General features: G+C 36.6%; 5 protein-coding genes and 1 pseudogene across 8 annotated transcripts in view; 2 read left to right on the top strand and 4 right to left on the bottom strand.

Annotated features, from left to right (window-relative positions):
- The window catches only part of LOC116297803 (uncharacterized), an 11,685-nt gene extending 6,875 nt beyond the window's left edge, over positions 1 to 4,810 (bottom strand). For both annotated transcript variants that reach the window (XM_031706104.2, XM_031706100.2), the window contains exons 1-3: positions 4,671 to 4,810; positions 3,281 to 3,761; positions 2,848 to 3,176 (exon numbers count right to left, since the gene is read on the bottom strand). In XM_031706104.2, coding sequence (XP_031561964.2) covers positions 2,848 to 3,176; positions 3,281 to 3,662 — 711 coding nt within the window. In that variant the 5' untranslated portion in view covers positions 3,663 to 3,761; positions 4,671 to 4,810. The remainder of the gene's footprint in view (positions 1 to 2,847; positions 3,177 to 3,280; positions 3,762 to 4,670) is intronic.
- LOC148907211 (lactadherin-like) lies at positions 4,651 to 5,710 on the bottom strand. Its single transcript, XM_089036817.1, has 4 exons — positions 5,652 to 5,710; positions 5,424 to 5,605; positions 4,993 to 5,318; positions 4,651 to 4,851 (listed from the first exon to the last, which is right to left on the bottom strand). The coding sequence occupies exons 1-4, from the start codon at positions 5,708 to 5,710 to the stop codon at positions 4,651 to 4,653; spliced, it is 768 nt and encodes a 255-aa protein (XP_088892943.1).
- LOC148907210 (lactadherin-like) lies at positions 5,611 to 21,101 on the bottom strand. Of its 2 annotated transcripts, none has more exons than XM_089036189.1 (7): positions 20,933 to 21,101; positions 9,912 to 9,978; positions 9,426 to 9,754; positions 9,195 to 9,336; positions 6,311 to 6,639; positions 5,984 to 6,125; positions 5,611 to 5,904 (listed from the first exon to the last, which is right to left on the bottom strand). In XM_089036189.1, the coding sequence occupies exons 2-7, from the start codon at positions 9,976 to 9,978 to the stop codon at positions 5,762 to 5,764; spliced, it is 1,152 nt and encodes a 383-aa protein (XP_088892315.1). In that variant the 5' UTR covers positions 20,933 to 21,101; the 3' UTR covers positions 5,611 to 5,761. The 2 variants fall into 2 exon arrangements, with proteins under 2 accessions (XP_088892315.1, XP_088892314.1); XM_089036188.1 differs by having other exon boundaries at positions 9,426 to 9,760; positions 20,933 to 21,100.
- Positions 14,015 to 14,697, top strand: LOC116297806 (uncharacterized). The gene is made up of 2 exons (XM_031706107.2): positions 14,015 to 14,236; positions 14,344 to 14,697. Exons 1-2 carry the CDS (start codon positions 14,101 to 14,103, stop codon positions 14,601 to 14,603), a joined length of 396 nt encoding a protein of 131 aa, XP_031561967.2. The 5' UTR covers positions 14,015 to 14,100; the 3' UTR covers positions 14,604 to 14,697.
- Positions 14,691 to 16,634, bottom strand: LOC116297807 (uncharacterized). Its single transcript, XM_031706108.2, has 3 exons — positions 16,069 to 16,634; positions 15,515 to 15,685; positions 14,691 to 15,365 (listed from the first exon to the last, which is right to left on the bottom strand). The coding sequence occupies exons 1-3, from the start codon at positions 16,072 to 16,074 to the stop codon at positions 15,240 to 15,242; spliced, it is 303 nt and encodes a 100-aa protein (XP_031561968.1). The 5' UTR covers positions 16,075 to 16,634; the 3' UTR covers positions 14,691 to 15,239.
- On the top strand, positions 16,073 to 21,177 carry LOC116297809 (uncharacterized; annotated as a pseudogene). The gene is made up of 3 exons (XR_016121132.1): positions 16,073 to 16,118; positions 16,238 to 17,103; positions 20,431 to 21,177. The product of XR_016121132.1 is annotated as an uncharacterized LOC116297809 (transcript).

Here is a 21,177-nt window from a genome sequence, read left to right as displayed (position 1 = left end):
TTTTATCGAAAATTCCCGAAACTTTACAGGATTAATCTAGACCTAGTCCAGCTCTTTTCCACCCAATACAATGTAGTTACACACTTAATTTAAGCCACGGGACATTTCCCAACAAGATTTTGGAGAAAGTCATGATGATGTCTAACACTTTCACAAGACCTGATGCAAACCCTAAGTTTTCAAATGAAGTAAAAAAAGTTTAAACTCCATAAACTGGTTAATTCGATAAATATGATAATTCTTTTGCCTCTTTTCCAAGGGTTAGGTCTCTTTCATGCTCTGCCGAAAGTATCAGCGTGTTGGAGCAAGGATTTTAAGAATTATTTGCGTTTTTCTGCCGAAGGCCCTCGGAGACATGAAAACGGGAAATGTCCCTTAGTGACATTTTTGACTATAACTTTTACAAACCAAAAACAAAGTGCATTCGGTTTCAGAGCGAATGTTTTAGCACACGAAGAATGATATGATGGCAATAAATTTCCCATTAAAATCTTTAAATCAGTTTTAGAATTTTTTTTCCCCGATTGCGCGATGGGACAATTCCCGTTTGCTTTGAAATTGGATATTTATTCGAAAAATATATTTTTTAGAAAGCAAACTTCACACATAAGTAAATATTAGTGTTTACCTACGGTTTTTATGGAAATTTTTGAGAAAATGGAAGAAGCACAAAAGGCGCTATCCTTTGATTTCGCTAGGTGCTGGTTGCCATGGCAACGAGAAAAAGGGACGGGTAGGGCAATTTTCATCTGGATATCATTTCTATCATGTAGGTCTATCTTTGTGTTCGTTTTCTTCTTTTCTAGCTTTAATTTCAGGATTTTATGATTTTTTAAGTTGCATTAATTTTGGGTTTGGGGTAGGTAGGTACCCGAGCTCTCCGCCAGATAAACTTAATGAGATGACGTCATTCAGAAGCTTGACTGACATCCCACACAACGATTCTCATTGGCTAGTCAAATGCAAGCATAATAATTATCTAGACTCTCTCTGGCGTTCACTGAGCCGCAAATGGTTTTTCCCTACTTATAGATTACTTATCCTTGATTCCTTATTTACACTTTGACATTTTCGGTTCCTTATTGTTTACCTATTTCCATCTTATGTCCGACTTTCTGGTGTTCACTGAGCCACAAATGGTTTTTCTCTACTTATGAATTAATTATCATTGATTCCTTATTTACACTCGTGTTGCTCGTTAATAAGATATCGCACTTAGAAATTTACTATTTCTTTTTGCCAATCATGATTCAGCGATATTGTCACATTGATAATAGACTGACACCTGTCATAGAATTATCATAAATAGAGCTCATGCAATTAGTTTAAGTCAGAAAGTAGAATAAAGATCCCGGAGCTTGTACCGAGAGCGGTCGTCCCATAACACAGACTTGGACGATGTCAGGTACTGTATGCATGTGTATCTCTACTCAACAATTTTCGAGGTCTTCTTCGGTATCAAAAATATAAGTTGGTGTTCCCTCTCCCTGCTTCAGAATGATTTTTCCATCGTAGGTTCAAATAAATTTCCAAAGGCATCGTTTTTGTCAGATTGTTAACGTCCCCAAAGAGCTTTTTCCTGTATCGAGTTAAGAAATCAGATATGAATACGTGGTGGTCAGAGCTTAAATCGAGATCTGGAAGGTCTTTAGTCCTCTTCTTTGCAAGGGTCTTGCGTTTCAAGTAGAATCTAACTTCTCTTTGAGTGAATTTGACGATGATTTTCGGCGGAGCCTTTTCGTTATAGGAAGGTAAAGTATGTGTGATTAAAACGATTTAACAATAGCCTCAGCGGTACGATCTCTTGTTACTTCAATCCCAGATATTTCCAAACAGTCTCTTCGAAGGTTCTGTGCCAGTTCTTCTATTTGATTTTTCAACATTTTGCATATGATTCATCGTGTACTTGATGCTCGAACTGTGGTTAATTATCTTCTCATTTACGGATTTGACTTGGGTCAACCAGTCATCATATATCGCTGATAAAAATTTGAGCTTTTGGTTCAACTCATCGAAAGTTCCCGTTAATTTCTTTAATGCAGTGTTAATTGGTGATATTCAGTATTCAGTAGCTCCTTTAACTCTTCCAAAGACGCCATAAAGGCTACTTAACGTCGATTTTTAGGAGGAGCGTGTTAAGCACGTCCATCTGCCATAGCGACATTCTCTGCACGAACATGCGAAGATCGGTAAGGAAAAGAGGGTCTCAAGAACCAGATTTACGATAAGCGATAGTAAACAAATTCATTCAACATGACTTGTTATTAGCTTGAACTTGACAATATTGATATTCTTATAGTTATATTTATATACTTGTATTAACTGTCTTGGCTTAAAAGTCTACTACCAAAGGAACATGAGGTACAAAGCAATATTCATCTTAAGACTCCATTTCATTAAAGAAGTAAAATAAATAATTTGCTATCTAAGCACGTTCCAGGGTTTGATCTTTGCCGTTCGAAGCGTTATGATCCCCTTTAATTTTCTTTTAAAAAAATGGCGATTTATTTTAAAAAAAAAATAAATTATACGAGCATAAAAAATAAAGCAATTCTGAGAGAGGTCGTAATCAAATATTAGTCTGTATTTACGATTTAAATGAAGAATTTCGATTTTAATGCGAGTAATAAAATTCCCGTCGCGATAGCCTAATTACGTATGCCAAAATCAGGACCGGAATTGACACAAGTATGGCATAAACACTATGCCTTTTTGCAACTTATTTCCTCAGAGACTCGGATACTAGTAAACATTCCCAACCAGGGTAACACCGGCCTACACTGTTTTAGAACTTAATTTAATATGGAACCAGTATATACACGAATTTACTTTGCACTGTCGACCTACCTCTGGGTGCTCCTTCCAAAATACACCATCCATACTGTATGAAATTGTGTAACTGGTCAACCACTGGTCATAAGAGTCTTGGCGGCCTTGGGTTGCAATCTTCGTGATTTTGGTCATAGTTATGAAATCCACTTGTAGCCATTGATCAGCATTGTTGTAGAGAGCAGACCAAGCTCCTGTTCTCCCTGCACCAGCATGGTAATTAAGTCTGGCATTGGCTGCCCGATGACCAACGTCCCATTCAGAGGAAGCTGTCATTTGGGAATCACTTATGGCATTGGATTGGAGACCAAGAGGTTCTCCACAACATGGTGTTGGAAGATCAAAACCTGAAAAATTATGCAGTTAAAAAAAATTATTAACGATATAACTAAATACATACGTCTGCTATGTATAAAGAGCAAATATCATATGATTCTTCACTGACACTCACCTTTCTTGCATCCATATAGTTCAAACCTTAAGGAGATGTGTCCATACCAAGACTTCGGACGTATCCTGATGTACCGTCCAATAATGGCTGGATCAAGAATATTTCCCACAATGCTATTTCTGTCGATGTTCCCTCTTAGTACCTGACCCTTGTTGTAGTCTTCAAAATATCCACCATCAAGGCTATATTGAACAGCATAAGATAACACCCACTGGTCAACATCCTCACGGCCTTGGGTGGCTATGCGCGTTACCTTGGTAGCTCGAGTGAAATGGACTTGAATCCACTGTACTAAATCGTTAGTACTTGCTGACCATGCACCTCTGTATTGGCCAACTCTAATAGTCCCTAGTCTAGGCCCTTGCAGGTGAATGGTTCCCATCCCACATGGAAGAGGCTGTGATACGAGAATCAGGGATAGTTTCGTTCTGCATTCCAAGTGGATTCACGCATGTGACTAAGCCAGAAGGAATCTGAAAACCTAGATCATTAAGAAAGATAAAAAATGATTCTGTCGTGTTTCTCTAAAGGCCCATTTATGCGGAATAACTTTTCTCTACAACTCTCGCACGCAACAGAGTCAGGACATGTTTTAGCGGCTATTTACACGCGCGGAACTTTTAGCATACGACACCATAAATTCGTTTGCAATTCTCTGGGTTTGCCACATGAGAGACTGGGGGACGGACAATAGACGAGTTGCGGCTTTAATTAAGCTTTGTATCAATCCTTCTGAGGTGAAAAAAACGTAAGGGACGTGCAAAATCTGTCTGGGAAAAAGAGTGGTTGAATCGAAGAACAAGTAAGGGGTTTATGGAAAACTTTTACAAGAATTAATAGTTGAAGATCAGCAAAATTAGCTAACCTTCCTTCTCTAGTTCGTCTAAAATATGATGAAGGGCCGCTGATCACGCATCCTTCATGAAATAATCTGTATTGCGGCAATTATGTAGAACTTCTTAATTTCCCCACAAGCGTATGAGTTTCTCTGTCTCTTTAAAAGTAAAATCTTTAATGGCAGTAACCTATTTCTTCATCTTTTTCGCAATTTTTATATCCGCCTTGTCGAAAAAACCCGCTGCCCTCCCCACTCGGGTTCGTTTTGTTATTCATTTATTATTTTTTCATTTTCTATTTTTTGCACAAGAAGCCAAAGTTTGGTACGCTTTTCCACAAGATCGTCGTACGATTTTAAAACATGTTTCAAAGGGCTAAAGCTATTTCCATGTTGCATGAAACAGTCGTAAGATAGTTGTACGGTTAATTTACACGGAGCAATTCTTATCGTAATGCTGGCGTCATTGTGATGCGTGCGACAGTTGTAGGGGGAAGTTTTTCCGTGTAAATGGACCTCTATAAACGGTCATCATTCAGTTTGGCTTTTCTTTACCTGAAGTGCATCCATAGACCTCGGTTCTCAAAGAGATGTGTTCGTGCCATGTTCGTGGATGAATGCGAAGAAATCGAGCGTATATCTCTTGTTGAAACTTATGTCTGACAATCGTTCCCCGATCCGAATTACCAGAAAACACCTTGAGTAAGAAAGTTTTTGACTGCAAATGTAAACTTATCTGTAAAGCATATATCATTAACATCAATTGAAATCAAATATTACTTAATTAAACATGCCTACTACATGCAGTTACTTTTTTAGAACTTAATTTAATATGGTGTCAGTATATAAAAGATTTTACTTTGCACTGTCAACCTACCTCAGGGTACTCCTTCCAAAACACACCATCCATACTGTATGAAATTGTGTAACTGGTCAACCACTGGTCAGAGTCTTGTCGGCCTTGAGTTGCAATTTTCGTGATTTTGGTCATAGTTATGAAATCCACTTGTAGCCGTTGATCAGCATTGTTGTAGAGAGCAGACCAAGCTCCTGTTCTCCCTGCACCAGCATGGTAATTAAGTCTGGCATTGGCCGCCCGGTGACCAACGTCCCATTCAGAGGAAGCTGTCATTTGGGAATCACTTATGGCATTGGACTGGAGACCAAGAGGTTCTCCACAACAAGGTGTTGGAAGGTCAAAACCTGGAAAATCATTCAGTAGGAAAAAATTATTAACGATATTACTAAATGCGTACGTCTGCTATGTATAAAGAGCAAATAGCAATTGATTCTTTAAATGACACTCACCTTTCTTGCATCCATACAGTTCAAACCTTAAGGAGATGTGTTCATACCAAGACTTCGGACGTATCCTGATGTATCGTCCAATAATGGCTGGATCAAGAACATTTCCCACAATGCTATTTCTGTCGATGTTCCCTCTTAGTAGCCGACCCTTTTTGTAGTTCTCAAAATATCCACCATCAAGGCTGAATTGCAGTGCATAAGATGACACCCACTGGTCAACATCCTCACGACCTTGGGTGGCTATGCGTGTTACTTTGGTAGCTCGAATGAAATCGACTTGAATCCATTGTCCTAAATCGTTAGTACTTGCTGACCATGCACCTCTGTATTGGCCAACTCTAATAGTCCCTAGTCCTAGCCCTTGCAGGTGAATGGTTCCCATCCCACATGGAAGAGGCTGTGATACGAGAATCAGGGATAGTTTTGTTCTGCATTCCAAGTGGATTCACGCATGTGAATAAGCCAGAAGGAATCTGAAAACCTAGATCATTAAGAAAGATTTAAAAAATGCTGTCGTGTTTCTTTTATAAAAGTTCACCATTCATTTGGTTTTTTTTTACCTGAAGTACATCCATATACCTCGGCTCTTAAAGAGATGTGTTCGTGCCATGTTCGTGGATGAATGCGAAGAAATCGAGCGTACATCTCTTGTTGAAACTTATGTCTGACAATCGTTCCCCGATCCGAATTACCAGAAAACACCTTGAGTAAGAAAGGTTTTGTTTAGACTGCAAATGTAAACTTATCTGTAATGCATATATCATTAACATCAATTGAAATCAAATATTACTTAATTAAACATGCCTCTACATGCAGTTACTTTTTTAGAAATTAATTTCAATAGGATGCCAGAGTATACAAGATTTTACTTTACACTGTCGACCTACCTCAGGGTACTCCTTCCAAAATACACCATCCATACTGTAAGAAATTGTGTAACTGGTCAGCCACTGGTCATAAGAGTCTTGGCGGCCTTGGGTTGCAATCTTCGTGATTTTGGTCATAGTTTTGAAATCCACTTGTAGCCATTGATCAGCATTGTTGTAGCGAGCAGACCAAGCTCCTGTTCTCCCTGCACCAGCATGGTAATTAAGTCTGGCATTGGCTGCCCGGTGACCAACGTCCCATTCAGAGGAAGCTGTCATTTGGGAATCACTTATGGCATTGGATTGGAGACCAAGAGGTTCTCCACAGCTTGGTGTTGGAAGGTCAATGCCTTGCAAAGGGATCATGAGAAATAGTTCATTCATAATATATGCGACGGCAATATCACAAAATTTTGACGGCTACTTGGGAGAAAATATATTCCGTATTGGGCGGAGTAGCGAATCGACGGAGCCCAATACGCAATATTTTTTCTTTCAACGCCGTCAATATTTTGTGGTGTTGCCGTCTCAAAATCGCAATTAGTTTTGTATCGCGATTCTACTTTCTTTCAGTTCAAAAATAAAGAAAGAAAGAAAGGAAAAAGCACGGGAAGTGATGCTGATTTGCTTCAGATTCTCACTACGTAACAGTTGTGTCCCTAGTAACGGTTTCTGGAAATGATCGATCGGCGTTTTTGAAAACTTTGTTTTCATCAAAATTCCCGACTTTCAATACGAAAAAATAAGATGGAGTTTAAGGTAATTTTATTGCGTGAACAGTTTACAGGTATGTTTTTGTTTTTATACTTCATTCTTTACATCCTAATGCTTTGGAAATTTGCTTGCCAAGCTCAAGCAAGTTTGAGATTTTCGAGTTTACGAAACCGAAGTAATAAGTTTATTTGAAAAAAGACTGAGGTTATTATGATTGTTTTTGAAATGTTCTGGATTGAAATTTATCATTCTAATTAGAAACACAAATCTTCAATAGAAGAATAACTGGTTTGTAAGCTTTAATAAATCAATTTTTTTTCGAAGTTTGAAAGAAAGCTAATTTTGTACGATATTTTTCTTTCAGAGAATCATTGCATTCAGAAAACAAACGTCGATACCAAAGAAGTGCTATTTTCGCCGTCAATCAAATGCTATGAGCCAATGGCGCGCGGTAATTCTGAGACGACAATACTTAGATCTTATTAACCGAGCGGGAGGTCTGTACGGGATAATCTTGACTGAGGTCTGTACCCGACCGAGGTCAAGATTATCCCGTACAGACCGACCAAGCTCGGTTGATAAGAGTTTTATTATATGACCACTTTTCATTGAAAAGGACAAAGAGTTTTCGCCGTAAGATTAATATGCGATCGGACCGGTTAATACCGGAGAATCTAGACCAGTCTGCGATGCGATCTATCCAATCAGAATGCTCGATTTGCTAGTGTCCAGGCTCTAAGATTCACGGTCATACAATACCATTGTATGGTGTTGCTGAAAAAAATATAAATGTTGAAAGTAATAGTACTATAAAGGTTCAGTATAGGTTTTTATTAAATGTTGATATTGATTAATTTGGGCCTCCTGTGTTATATGCCGATTCATTTTGTGCAACTGTTGCGTGACTGAAACAAAATGGCGGTAGTATTTTGAGTAAAGTTTTCCTCGTTTTCTCGATGAAAAAGCCACAATGTTCTCCCAGACTTAGACCAATTTTCCCTTGAGGTCTCTTTACTTCATATGTGATTCTGTTTTGGCGATTAACAGGTATAAGTTGAAAATATGAAAATATGAAAATATGCTTTGTTTATTTATATGATAGTTTATACGCGTGACAGAGTTAATTTCACAACCTGATGACAATAGCGTCTACATATAAAATACAACATTGCAAAGTACTATAATTTGGTATAAATATTAAGTAGATACTATCAATCCCATTATGGGGCTGAATTATCCTCCGAAGGGGCTCAATTATCGTCTGAAGAGGCTGATATTTTTTTATCTGCAATTTTTTAATCTGAGGTCAGCCATTGACCAAACAGCGGCCTAAAATTTGAATAACACTTACAAAACCTTTCATTTTACCGGTTAGAAATAACAAATGAATGCTGTGATTAATAATATGGTTGAATTTTATGAAAACACGGATTACTTGATTTTAATCAGTTGAACCCGCTAGGTGACAAGCGCCTTATACCTTGAGTCTGCCAGTTTTTCCCCTTTTTTCTTTTGCCGGTCGGTACAAATTTTTGAAATCAGTTTTCAATTTTGCCGTCACTTATAGCGCTGGAAGCACTATTTTTGCACTTGAAACTCGTTTGAAGTTGTAATTCGCTTAGTCTGGGACTCGGAATCAAATTGGGCATTAAAGAAACCTGACATTTTATTATCACTAATTAATTTTAATTCATCAAAAATGACCTCCTTCCTTTGCATATCCGTAAAAATAGTATCTTTCTACACGTTATTAAATAGATTTTCAGATACAAGGTTTTGAGTTTCACTTTAAAATTGAAACGAAAGAGCGTTCCCTAAAGAGTACGCACGATCTAAAAATAACTTTTCGGGAATTCTGATATTCCAAGAATAGCGCGAGAGTCCCTCTCTGTCCTTCATGGTCTCTTGGTTTTACATATAGAAATTTTTTTATCAAAAAAATATTAAATAATATTTATAGTAACATAAATAGTTAAATAAAATGTTTTGTATAGAACGGTCTGAACCCAGGTGAATGAATATTAATCGAAGTAATATGATCATCCGGGTGGATGTAGTCCTGAGAAGGACTGTTTGGTTTGATTGACGTTTCGACAACCTGAGCGGAAGTCATCTTCAGAGTCAAGGGAAGAATAAAAAAGGAAAGAACCTTGAATTTTCCTATGAGACTAATTGGAAAGAGGTTTCTTACCTGAAGTGCATCCATAAAATGCAACCCTCATCGATATATGACCATTCCATGACTTTGGACTTATACGAATATATCGTGCAATAATTGGATTGGAAAGTTTGTAGCTCTTTTCAGTGTCTTGATCTTCATTTCCTTTAAACACCTTTCGAGAAAAAATGATTTGCAATTGTAAATCTGACTGTAAAATCGGCGGAAACGACGTTACGTTAGTTGTTCTGGTAGAGCACTTACTTTCTCAATGCCGCCGACTTTGTAAGAAACAAAATGCGATCCAAAAAGACTGTATTCGATTGAGTAATTTTTGACCCACTGATTCGCATCCGCTCTTCCTTGAGTAGTGACTCTTGTTACCTTGGAGATATTTCTCAAATCGACTTGAAGCCATTGATTGACGTTGTTATGGCGTGTAGACCAAGCTTCAGTTCTTCCTCCAACGCCTTGGTGATGTAGCTTGGCGTTTGCAGCTCCGTGACTCTTGTTCCATTCGGATGAAGCAGACAACTGAGAGTCACTCAAAGTGAATTCATTTCCACATGATTGAGGTGTCGTTATTTTTAAACCTGCAACTGAAGAAAATCAATTTAATTGATTTTAAAAATGATAGGGAAACGACACAGAATGATCTGGTTTGGACCTAATGATATTAGGGATGGCGTTAAGCTAACTCAAGATAAGAAGAAAACTAAGAAATAGCAACATAATCTTTAATGCCCATACCTTTGTTAAAACGACAAGCACCAAGAAAAACTAATAGAGAAGCAACCAGCTTAACACTGCAAGTCATCTATAAAAATTAAATAGAAGCAATACATTAGCATATGCTTGATATATTAATAATGGTAATTGAACTGAGTGGAGTGCAATTTAATGCAATCTGTCGATTGGATCCCACTAAAGAAAGACTCAACAGCAAGGATATATAAAAATATCTTGCGCTTTTTATTTCTCTACGATACAGTGAGCTATTGAATTCAAGCCAGTGAAATAAGGAGTTATAATATTTTTTATGATGTATAATTTCAATAAGGACTCTATGTATCATCATTATTTAGCGCTTTGTCTTTGTAATAACGTTCAGCATTCAATAATTATATTGTTGTTCACACGATATAAATAGATATGTTTCGGAAACTACACGGGAAGTTAGAAAAATTAACCAAACTTAACAGAATTTTCATTATGTATAGCCCTCTGTACTCCGTAACACAGGTATATACTTTTGTAAGCCGACTAAAAATCTGGGACCTAGATTTTATCTATCTGCTTTTATGTCAGGAGTCCAGGCTGAACTTACTAGTGTATTAAGAAAAAGTTAGAAAAAACCGCGTGATGGTTTAAACACATTGTTTTTGTCAATAACTCCTGTAGTTGTAACTGACTTAAGAACAGGTAGAATTATTAAATTTGATTTTTTTTCCGATGTTTTCTGAACATTATCTGTTAAGTGAAATATGCTATACCAAATGGAAGTCACTGGAAAAGTAGAAGTTCGAGACACTGAAATGGTTTTCTTTTATCATTCTTTTACGATAAATACCTGTCTAGCACATTTCACAATTGGTAAATTTTGCGCTGACATTAAAGATGTAAGATGGAAAATGTCCTGTTTCTTATCTTATTTGGAAAACTGTGGTGATTCACGGTGTTTGACAGAACATGTAAGCCTTTCTGAGCGCACAGACCCCATTGCGAAATTAATTTCAGGGTCTCTATTCACTTATCACACGAGAAGCTAATAGAATAAGAACTTATTCCTTGCGCGAGTAGGTTTTTTCAATTTGAAAGAGACATCAAAAGTACAGGAATTGTTGATTGGCCCAAAACACCGATATAGCCTTGGAAAATATTGGCAAGCGAGGAAGACTTGTCAATAGAGAGTTTTAGATTGACTTTTTTTCCTCCCCGCAAACGGCAAACGTGACCACGTTTTCATCGTTTTCCTGTATTTTACTTTACTATTTACAAACCTTCTCACCAAGCGCAAATACTCTTTTGTTTTTCTGCTACTTGGACTTTTTTGCGATTCTTTTTCAGTCATTTAAAAGAATTTTTTACTGGTCATCTGACGTTACACGTTTGCCGTGAACGTAAATCTAAAGCTCTCTAATATCCAAAACACAAGGGAAGCACAGCTGCAGTAAAAGGCAGTGATGTATGCAACTTGCCAATGTGTAAAGTTATACATCAGGCTTATGGTGTCATTGTATATATACATATATACACACAAACTCGATTGCAGAAACGTTTGCGTTTGCGTATCATATTTAATCGATATGCAAAACAGAAAAATCGCTTTACTTATTTATTGTTTAATTCAATGACTGTCAAAATATTTTTTCTTGTTTATTAGATCGTATAGATTATAAATCAGTTGGTTTTAAGTACTGTTTAATAAACGAGCAGGAGTGTTTTATCGGGTTTAAAACCACGAGGCGTAGCCGAGTGGTTTTAGACCCGATAAAACACGATCTGCGAGTTTATTAAACGGCTTCAAAAACTTTAAGTATAATTCACAAACCTTTCAGTTGAAGTAGAGCAACCATATACCTCGCAAACATTGACTTATATACTTTGATAGTCGTTTGTACAGCAATTTCATGCGCAGTGAGGTTTGTACGTCACTGCCATGCGCAGTAAGTGCAAAAATGGCTCCCACAAGTTGAAGACAACATGCCGAACTCAAGACAGGGGCACTAGTCAGGGTATTTATATAAAGAGTCATCCTCATTAGTATTCTTTATATAAAGAATACTAACGAAGAGGACTTTTTGGGGTTTAAAAGTCCATGCACGTGACGTGTATGGTCGCTCCAATTGGTTCAGATCCTCATTAATTATTCATGAGTTTTTGAGCGTTGAAAATGGTTATTTTGCATTATGCATATCATTAGATATTTGTATAAATGTATAAATGTATACTACAACCTTTTTGCAATCAAGTGTATACAGCCATTTGCAAAAAATATGGCCGCTTCCGATATATATACAAGTATATCAAAAGCATATCAAAAATTATGGGACATCATTCCTAACATATTTTTCGAGTTTTCAATCACTAGGGCTTTCTGGAAAAAATATCAAGAAACATATCCCGCCGTGTCTGATATACTTTTGATATACTCGTATATATTATATATTTGAAACGGACGGCCATAATTTTTGCAAATGGCTATATATATATATATATATACACACACACACTCGATTGCAGAAACGTTGTAGTATACATTTATACATTTATACAAATACCTGAGATGTATATTGCAATTTTACTTTTTTAACCCTCAAAATCAATTGATTAATAATCTGTAGGATGTAAAACACAAGAATAAAATATTTTGACGTTCATTGAATGAAACAAACAATAAATAAAGCAAGTTTTCTGTTTTGCATATCATTAAATATACTGAATAAATTAGGTATTTGTATAAATATTTACTACAACCTTTCTGCAATCAAGTGTATATATGACCGTCCATTTCAAATATACAGTCAATTCAAAAAATGTTGTCGTCGACCAACTCAAGCCTACGCGACTGGACTGAAAGGAACTCTGGGTAGTAATCATTGAAGCCGAGTTGACTCCATAATTTTATCTGACTAGTTATGCCTGGTTTACAGCACGAACTTTCGTAGGCGAGCGGGAAGTGTTGAAGGAGACGTTTTTTTTAATGCCTTCATATCTTCGGAATTGTGAACTGAATCATAACTACTTTGTTTTTCTTTCCCTAAACCTGAAGACATGCATTTGATGGATTGTTTCTCGCCATTATTATCTTATTACTAGCGGGAACGATTAATTCAGAACGAATATTTAACCGCTTCAGTGGTTTTTACCCATATTCCTTTCGGTCCAGTCGCGTAGGCTTGAGCCGGTCGACGACAACGTTTTTTGAATTGACTGTATCTACCATCGAAAACCTACTATATCGGGTGCATTATGGGTAATCTCATTGAAATTCTGAATTCTTCGGTTGTCTCGCGCGAAATTTGAAAATGCATAGCGAGGACTTGTGCTGGCGTGTTGTGCACCTCAAATTTAGATATCTTTTGGCTATTCAGAGTATTTCACAGATACTCAACATATCCCCGTCTACAGTTACGCGAACTATAAGGCGGCTTTTAAAAAATGGTGCTGTTAATCCGATTATGGCATAAAACAAATGGAAGTTTGAGACGAACAACCTTGCACTCACATGAACAATTGCTGATTATCGAAACATAAACATTCTCAGATAACTCTTCGACAATGCTAAAGGAAATTAAGAGAAAGATTCTAAATGCGACTGGGAACTCCTATGACTTATCGACACTATCTAGAAACATCCGATGTTTGGTAATTACACGTAAAAATGTATTTCAGTTGATTATGAATTATTTGTCATTCACTTTATAAAGAAATGCAGCTTATACTGTGTTATAATTATTTTAGGTTCAAAAAGTGGCAAGACAGAAAAATGAACTTTCAAGGGTTGAATATCGCGCAATGATTTCTAGCTTTAACTCCGAGATGTTGGTGTTTGTAGATGAAACTGGAAATCGTAAGTGTTTTCGACCTTCTTCTTGAGTTATTTGTTGTTGTGATGTTTTTGCTGTAGTCTCTATTTACAATATGAAACGCCAGCTAGCATTCATTTGAATAAACGCGAAGAGTACATTGTCATGCCACCCAATTGTATGCATTTACACCTTAATTTCACGCGTGAACATCATTTGGTTTTAATTTTGATATAATATTTTAAGATTGTTAGCTCTAAATGTCCAAGAATCATAAATTAATGACGATTTATCATAACCAGGACAGGCGCCTCGTAAGAAACTATGGCTACAACTTTAAGGGGAAAAGAGCAGAAATTACAAGGACTGCAGTAAGAGGCGAAAGGCACACATCTATTGCAGCCATCGGAATGTCCGGCTTGCGTTGTCCACAAACTGTGAAAGGATCAGTCAATGGACATGACTATGCGTTCTTTATCCAAAGACACCTTTTACCTGTGATCAATCCATTTAATGGAATTAATTCGCATTCCGTAGTTATAATGGGTAAGAAAACTGAACTTCCAAATTTTATCACATTTATAGAAGTATTCCCGCTGTGGAGATATTTTTACCTTTTATATTTACCCCGTATTAAATGATTTTCCTAACAGATAATGCTGCAATTCATCACGTCGATCAAGTCAGGGAACTAATTGAAGGAGCTGGTGCACTGCTTTTATTTTTATCGCCATACTCCCCTGATCTTAACCCCATCGAGGAAGCATTCAGCAAAGTGAAATACTTCATAAGAATGAACGACATTGTAATGGAATCAGCTGATGATCCAGAACCCCTGATAACAGAAGCGTTCTACAGATTAAGCAGTTTTGATTGCCATGGATTATTTCGTCATTGCGAATATGCAAGATGAACTAACATAAGGAAGGAAGGAAGGAAGGAAGGAAGGAAGGAAGGAAGGAAGGGCAATGAGATAAAGCGAAAAGAAAGCCGTCATACATTTACTAAAGAGAAAAATGTTCCTTTATTCAGTATTATATTTGTACTTTATAAAATAACTGTTATGAATGCCGCGTTCTGATTGGCTTGGAGCGCGTGCTTTATGTGAGCACATTGCACGCGTGCGCACTTTCCGTTGCGTCATTCCTATCTAAAATGACGGTTATTGTAATCTGTATTTCATAAAAGAAATAAAAAACTTGCTTGCTGTGCTGTGTGTCGTTATAAAGCACTTGGGGATTGGCAGAACACTCGAGAAGTGTCAAGAAGCACTCCGCTACGCGTCGTGCTTCTCCTAACACTTCTCTCGTGTTCTGCCAATCCCCGCCTGCTTTATGACTGCACACAGCACGCGCGCACGTTTTCTATTTCTTCAATAATAGTGAAAATAGACTTGTCAGTGTTAATTGTGTTGCGATAATTCTCAATACGTCTCTATACATTAGTACCTTATTTCGTGTCTGTTTACACTTTATATCACAACGATATCGATTATCGTATAGAAAACGATTTTGAACAGTAACAAAATGATATCAACGTGTATGTTTTATCATGCTTTGAGTTTGTTCATAATGGTACTTCTTTGTGCATCATAATCGTGCTTGTCAATTATCCCACTATCCAGGAGGTCTTTGACATCCCTTAGCTGTTTCATCAGCTCACTTTTGCTTTCAATCTAAAAGCAAAATAGAGTATTGCACGATAAATAAATAAATGAATGAATGAATGAATGAATGAATGAATGAATGAATGAATGAATGGATGGATGAATGAATGAATGAATGAATGAATAAATTCAATGCACAATTGTAAAGTCTGTCATACCTTTGAGACGCTTTTCTCGTTCTGTTGTCCTTGCACAGCAACAAAAGAAGCAGCTATTGCTGCTGCAACGGTTTCCTCAATTGGTTGATTTTTGGAAACCTTTTTTTCTGCGGTTGTGTCGAAGAAAGCAACATCTGGTGCACTTTCGAGCGAGGAGTGTGAACCTGAAGCCTAGATAGCACAATTGTATTTTAGTCAGTACGTTTTATTATTTACTTTGAAAATCATAGCAGTAATAGCTGCAGTTTGTAGCTGTTGTCATGATGTATAATACTAAATGTAAAACTTTAATTAATTCACGGTCAGTGTGTATTGTATTCGTAAAAGTTAACATCATAATTAATGTTTGCTAGAGTCAATACAGCATATAATACACTGTCAGTAGTTATATAAATAAAATACTATCATCATCATCATCATAATCATCATCATCATAGTTTGAAAAAATCCCACTGAAGTGAGCCCCACATTACTAAAATTCCTTTGATTACTAATGGTAAGCACAATATACTGTACCGATACAAACTAACTGTTTAGGCGTAGTGGAAACTTACCACCATGGTAGCCCATGCTCTAAGCCTATACTCTGGCCATTTATCATCACGTTTTTTTAGTGTTTCTAGGTGTTTCTCGATGGTATTTTCTTGTTTACTTTTTTTAAATTGTAAACCTTGGGATGGAGTTGAAGTTAAGAAGATGGTAAACGTCCGTTGGACCCGCCAGATACTGGCTCAATATTCGCTGCTCTCCTCCAGGAGATAAAGAAAGTGAACGAAAATATACTGGCCATAAGTGAGCCCGTTGATCCGAGCGAAGGATCTTAAGAGGAACAAAACGATACGCAAGGCGGCGGCGAGGACGGATTAGATGAACAAGTCGCCAAGTTAATCCATAAACAACCATCAGAACCCACTGTCTTGGACGACATCGCACGCGACTTAGATGCAAGTGAGAAAACTGGCCCAGATGCCAGCGAGAATCTGGCAACCATTCTAAACTCTCTCTTGAAAGAGAAGTTACCGGAAGAAAAGATTCAATCGAAGATTGATCTTTACCCTCGAACACAGAACGTGACTGGTCTGAGGAAGCCACTTGTAAACCACCTCATGATATGGAATCAAATGTCCGCTACTTCGAGAACCAGCGATTCCAAGACTCAAAAGTCGCAAAATACACTAGTGGCAGGCGTTGTAGCCATGATGAAGGCAACCGACCTAGCGCTTCAATCGGGACTTAAGGACGACAGAGAACTTGTACAGTTTGTGATGGACGCTATTGCACTGACACTGCAAAGCAATCACGACTGGAACACCCCACAACGCCGAGCCAATATTTCGTAGTTAGAATAACCTTGAAGGAAGTAAGCTCGAATTACTGGTTTCTGTACATTTAACCCAGCATCCTGCGTGGCTGGTGTGTAAGCTGGTAAAACACGAGATAGGTTTTATACAAAAGAACAACACGAGTACAACTAGCATCATCGTGAAATAAATCCCTACTGGTTTAAAACACAGAAAGAGTAAGAAAAGCGACTAGGCACGACTCGAAACTCAGCAGTCGGAACTCGGAAGTCAGAAGTCAGAATTAAGGTAAATATCTCAATTATTAAGGTTTTAGAGTTCTTTTTTAACATTTTAGGTTGCATAGTGTTTACAATGTTGACTTATAAAGAAATATTTCAAATTATACAGCAATTTTGAGTAATAACCGTAAGTAGTCAAACTCAGAAGTCGGAACTTGGAAGTGGCCCTCCTTGATGGCCATCGTAAACTTGATAACTAGAAATAACAAAGTTACAAACCTTACACGAGGTTGAAGTACAGGCATGTGATCGCGAGTTATATTTTTAAAATAATTTTTATAAGAAATAGACTGAAACATTTCACCAACATCATGAGCAAAAGAAGCTACGCAGATGTCGCTTCTATTAAAGAAAAATCTTTCCAATTATTTCTGCAACTTTATCTTTTGTATCCTTAAGCTTCTGGCGCTAGAAGTTTTGAAACGTGTAGGTCGAATACTGACCTCTACCTTGTGTCTTAACCCCTGATGATCGAACCGACTATTCCAGAGCTTTCTTATTTGATACTTTATATTATATCCATCGCCCGGCACCGCCGCGACGTTTGAGCTCATGTTTCGTAACGTTGCCTTCACTCACAACGCTTTTATTCTCGATTCAATGTACATTGTACGATGTACTTTATCATTTACTGTTCTATGCTACCTATCTGCGATACATAACCATAATATAATATTCTCATATAAGTCTCGCACGCTCAACTTTTTCAACCCACCTACCACCTACCCCTTCTCGTCGTCAATCACTCACTGCCTTAACCTTGATATTTATTTATCATATTTTATTTATTGATATATTTTCTTATACCTGTGTCAAACATAGTGTCGTCAGATTATACCCGACGGAATCTATGTTCTTAAATTCATTTAAAGTTTTACATTTAAGATTTTTTATTAAAACAGCTCGTCAAGAAATAGAAAATACAAATAGAAAAAAACCTATCTTTTTCGGTAGCTATTTAATGACAGGCTTTAATTTAAGGTATTAGGATACGTTTACGACCACTATGCGCGCAAACTTAAATAACGCCATGACTTTGTAGTAATACACAAACAAAGTATACATTTTCTGAAACCTGAGTAAACATAGTTTATGAAGACATCTTCAAAATACGATTTTTTAAATTGTTGTTCACATTATTGCCCTCCAAGCGAAATTTGACCATGCCTCAGTGAAAACGTTAACGGACACGTACATTTTAAGCCATGTTTGCGGAAAATATCTAAACATACTCAGGAGAAAATAAGCTCCAAAACGGTGTCCAAGATTTTTGATATCTGTTTTATGTCTCTCGTTATTTTTGATCAAAGTTTGGCGATTGCTTTAGAGTGTTGTTTAGAGTAAAAAGCGTCATAACTTTAGAAATGAAATTAAAGAAATTAAATTTCAAAAATCGGAGACACCCTTTTTTGGATCATGAGCTACTTTTTAAACTCTCCAAATTTTAGAAAAAATCGAATTAAATCTAAGGGCCTTTTAGCTTTTTGAAGTTGAGGTTTTAGCGGGAAAAAAAACCCAGAAAAATGCATTTCTTTGTTTGGAGCCAGAAGCTGCAGGGAGCCACGACGGTGTTGGTCAAAACACCTTGAGCCTTCCATTTTGTGATCACATCAATTTATCTGTTATTTGGACGACCGCAATGTAGGATCTTTTTAAAAAATTGCAAGAAGTTTTAACATGTGAAAGACAAAAGTTTAAAGTTACGAAATTTCAAAAAAAAATTTTTTTTTCGAGCAAATCGTCATTTTTCGTATCCTAATACTTTAACTTGAAGTCCAACTTGAAGTCCAACTCGAACTCGAACTCAGTATTTCTTTAAGAATTGCTTGACTCTTCATATTTTCCATGATTAATCTTTATTTTGAAATTAATGAAAAATTTCTAAAAAAAAATCACAGTAAATACAAGATCGATTTCAAGCAAAGGTAAAAATGCATGCGTTTTAGAAATTTATTTTCATCATTTTATTACTCTTAATAACAAAATCAAAACTCAAAAAAACTGAATATGTATAAGTCGACACCATTGTTCAGGCGCGTAGTTCTTTAACACGACCAGTTTGTCCCCTAAAGCTGATTTTCGATTACAGAAATTACTTCTTTGAATATCTGAATCAAAACATGAATAGCGAAGGAACAAACACATTTGAATACACAGAGAGTACCAAATTGTTCACAAGAGACTCTTACTGCCTTGTTTTCTCTAAGTTCCCCACTGTTTTTCCTTTTTATTTTTTGCCGCTGATAATTTATTTGACTTAGTGTCAAAAAGGTTTAGTTTTTTAACTTTGCTCCTTCTTTTAATGGAATTTAAGATCTTCTTAGCGTTTCATTTTATTGTTATCGGTAATTACAAGCTGAAACTGAAAATTGGTTTTTTCGCTGCCGTCAATCAAAAATAATCGTTGGGTAACTTTTATGTTTTTGACTGGTGGCCGTAAAAAGCAATTTCACAATGAGCCGTTGAAATGTTTGAGTTCGCAGAATATCGGAAAACCGCAGTAAATTGTTTTCTAAGTCTATTTTCATGAGAATGTATATTAGACCGAATATTTGCCGTTTATTTAGCTTTTGCAGCTAGTATAATTACACAAAATGAGCTTATATTTGTGTTGTTGAGGGACATGTTCTCGGTGTACTGAAGATCTTGATATACCCTTTGGAAACCAAGGGCTAAAATTTTGTCGCTCGTTTTTCTCGCTCTCAGAAAAAATACCCCTGGGCACAAAGTCTGTTATTGCTTGTTCCGGAAGTCGAAATTTAATATGACGTCTTTTTTTTAAAATGTAATCAATCAATAAACACGATTAAACATGTTTCACTCGCCCGATCGCGGACTGCCCGAGTGTATTCAATAGAAAAAAAAGTTTTTGCAATGATAGGAGTCTTATTTACATATATTTAGAAATACACCAGAGCTAGATACTATGGACTTCAGAAAGTTCCTTTTTTTCTTATTTGACATGACATAGTCCTTCAGAAGCTATAATCGTATCCGGTATTCATAATTTAGCCGCTGCAGTGGTTTATTTCCTACCTTTCAAATAGAATGCAACTATGTTTTATCAAGACCATTCTCACATCAGATGATTTTGATGCCAATGATATTGAAACTCAAATAAATAATGATCTTCATGCGAAAAACGTGCCCTGTCAAGCGCAACCTTTTCTCTGGAAGTCTCATATTAAGCGAATTGGTATGTCGCTTTCATTTGAAACAAAATTCAAGTAAACCTAAACGAATCGTAAGCCTAAGTGCTTGCTATCTCGGCAAAAGAAGGTTTGATTTTTTCAGTAGTCGAGTATGTTCAGTATTTCATTTCTCTTCATTTCAGAACCAAAACCACGATAAGCTAAGAAAGGAACAAAGACGTAAAAAAAGATCCTCACTATTCTCACATCAAAAGTTGATTATTTTTTCAGTGTCGAGTATATTCATTATATTTCCTTTCAGTTTCGATGTACTTAACTAATGTTGAATTATTTAAGTTATTCTTCTGATTTGTTCGTGCTATTACTATTTTTGCTCATGCTTGTTCGGTCTCTCATTGTCAAAAACGACTAAAGTCGTGAACAACACTGTACTCAGATTGGATTTTAAAATGGTTAGAAACTTAAGGTTGTGTTTAATGTTCACAAACGCATACACTTGCTGACTGTAGAATAAATTTCTTCTTACCGCACTCGGTTTTGCCTCATTTAATATTGAATATTTTCTAATTTATTGTACAGTCAGTACGTGCGTGTATTTGTAAACAAAACACTTACCTCAGTCTCTAATCCCTAAATATGTGGGGTAATATATATGTACTAAATACTTAACTGTATCCCACTTACCTCATTTGGTCATAAATAGCCGAATGTTATGTCTCTAGTGATTAAACAAGTATTCACTGATGTGGTCTTATAGTGCACCGTACTGCTGGCTTTTATACTATGTACGGCTTGAAATACTTCTGCCTGAAATACGATATGTAGGCGAATAAGTTTTAAAGGAAGTTATAGGGCATGCCATTTCAAGGCCAGAAGTGAATAATAGCGAATAATAATCTATAAACACAATTAAAGGTATTTTAAAGGTA

The sequence above is a fragment of the Actinia tenebrosa genome, unplaced genomic scaffold, assembly GCF_029948245.1.
Source record: "Actinia tenebrosa isolate PJP-AT-01 unplaced genomic scaffold, QUT_ActTen_1.0 PGA_scaffold4__44_contigs__length_22323623, whole genome shotgun sequence".
NCBI lineage: Eukaryota > Metazoa > Cnidaria > Anthozoa > Actiniaria > Actiniidae > Actinia > Actinia tenebrosa.
Note: the sequence above shows the minus strand (reverse complement) of the source record. Positions and strands in the feature narration are given on the sequence as shown.

Excerpts from the sequence above, each read along its gene's own strand:
- LOC116297807 (XM_031706108.2), bottom strand. Across the intron at positions 15,366-15,514 it reads ACGAGAAAAGCGTCTCAAAG|ATTGAAAGCAAAAGTGAGCT; the intron begins GTATGACAGACT and ends TTTTGCTTTTAG.
- LOC116297806 (XM_031706107.2), top strand. The coding sequence starts at position 14,101 with ATGTCCGGCTTGCGTTGTCCACAAACTGTGAAAGGATCAGTCAATGGA. Across the intron at positions 14,237-14,343 it reads GCATTCCGTAGTTATAATGG|ATAATGCTGCAATTCATCAC; the intron begins GTAAGAAAACTG and ends TTTTCCTAACAG.
- LOC148907210 (XM_089036188.1), bottom strand. The coding sequence starts at position 9,978 with ATGACTTGCAGTGTTAAGCTGGTTGCTTCTCTATTAGTTTTTCTTGGT. Across the intron at positions 9,761-9,911 it reads TGCTTGTCGTTTTAACAAAG|TTGCAGGTTTAAAAATAACG; the intron begins GTATGGGCATTA and ends GATTTTCTTCAG. Across the intron at positions 6,126-6,310 it reads TTTGGAAGGAGTACCCTGAG|GTGTTTTCTGGTAATTCGGA; the intron begins GTAGGTCGACAG and ends TTCTTACTCAAG.
- LOC148907211 (XM_089036817.1), bottom strand. The coding sequence starts at position 5,710 with ATGGATTCAAGTCGATTTCATTCGAGCTACCAAAGTAACACGCATAGC. Across the intron at positions 5,606-5,651 it reads ACGCATAGCCACCCAAGGTC|CCTTGATGGTGGATATTTTG; the intron begins GTGAGGATGTTG and ends ACTGCAATTCAG. Across the intron at positions 4,852-4,992 it reads TTTGGAAGGAGTACCCTGAG|ATAAGTTTACATTTGCAGTC; the intron begins GTAGGTTGACAG and ends TATGCTTTACAG.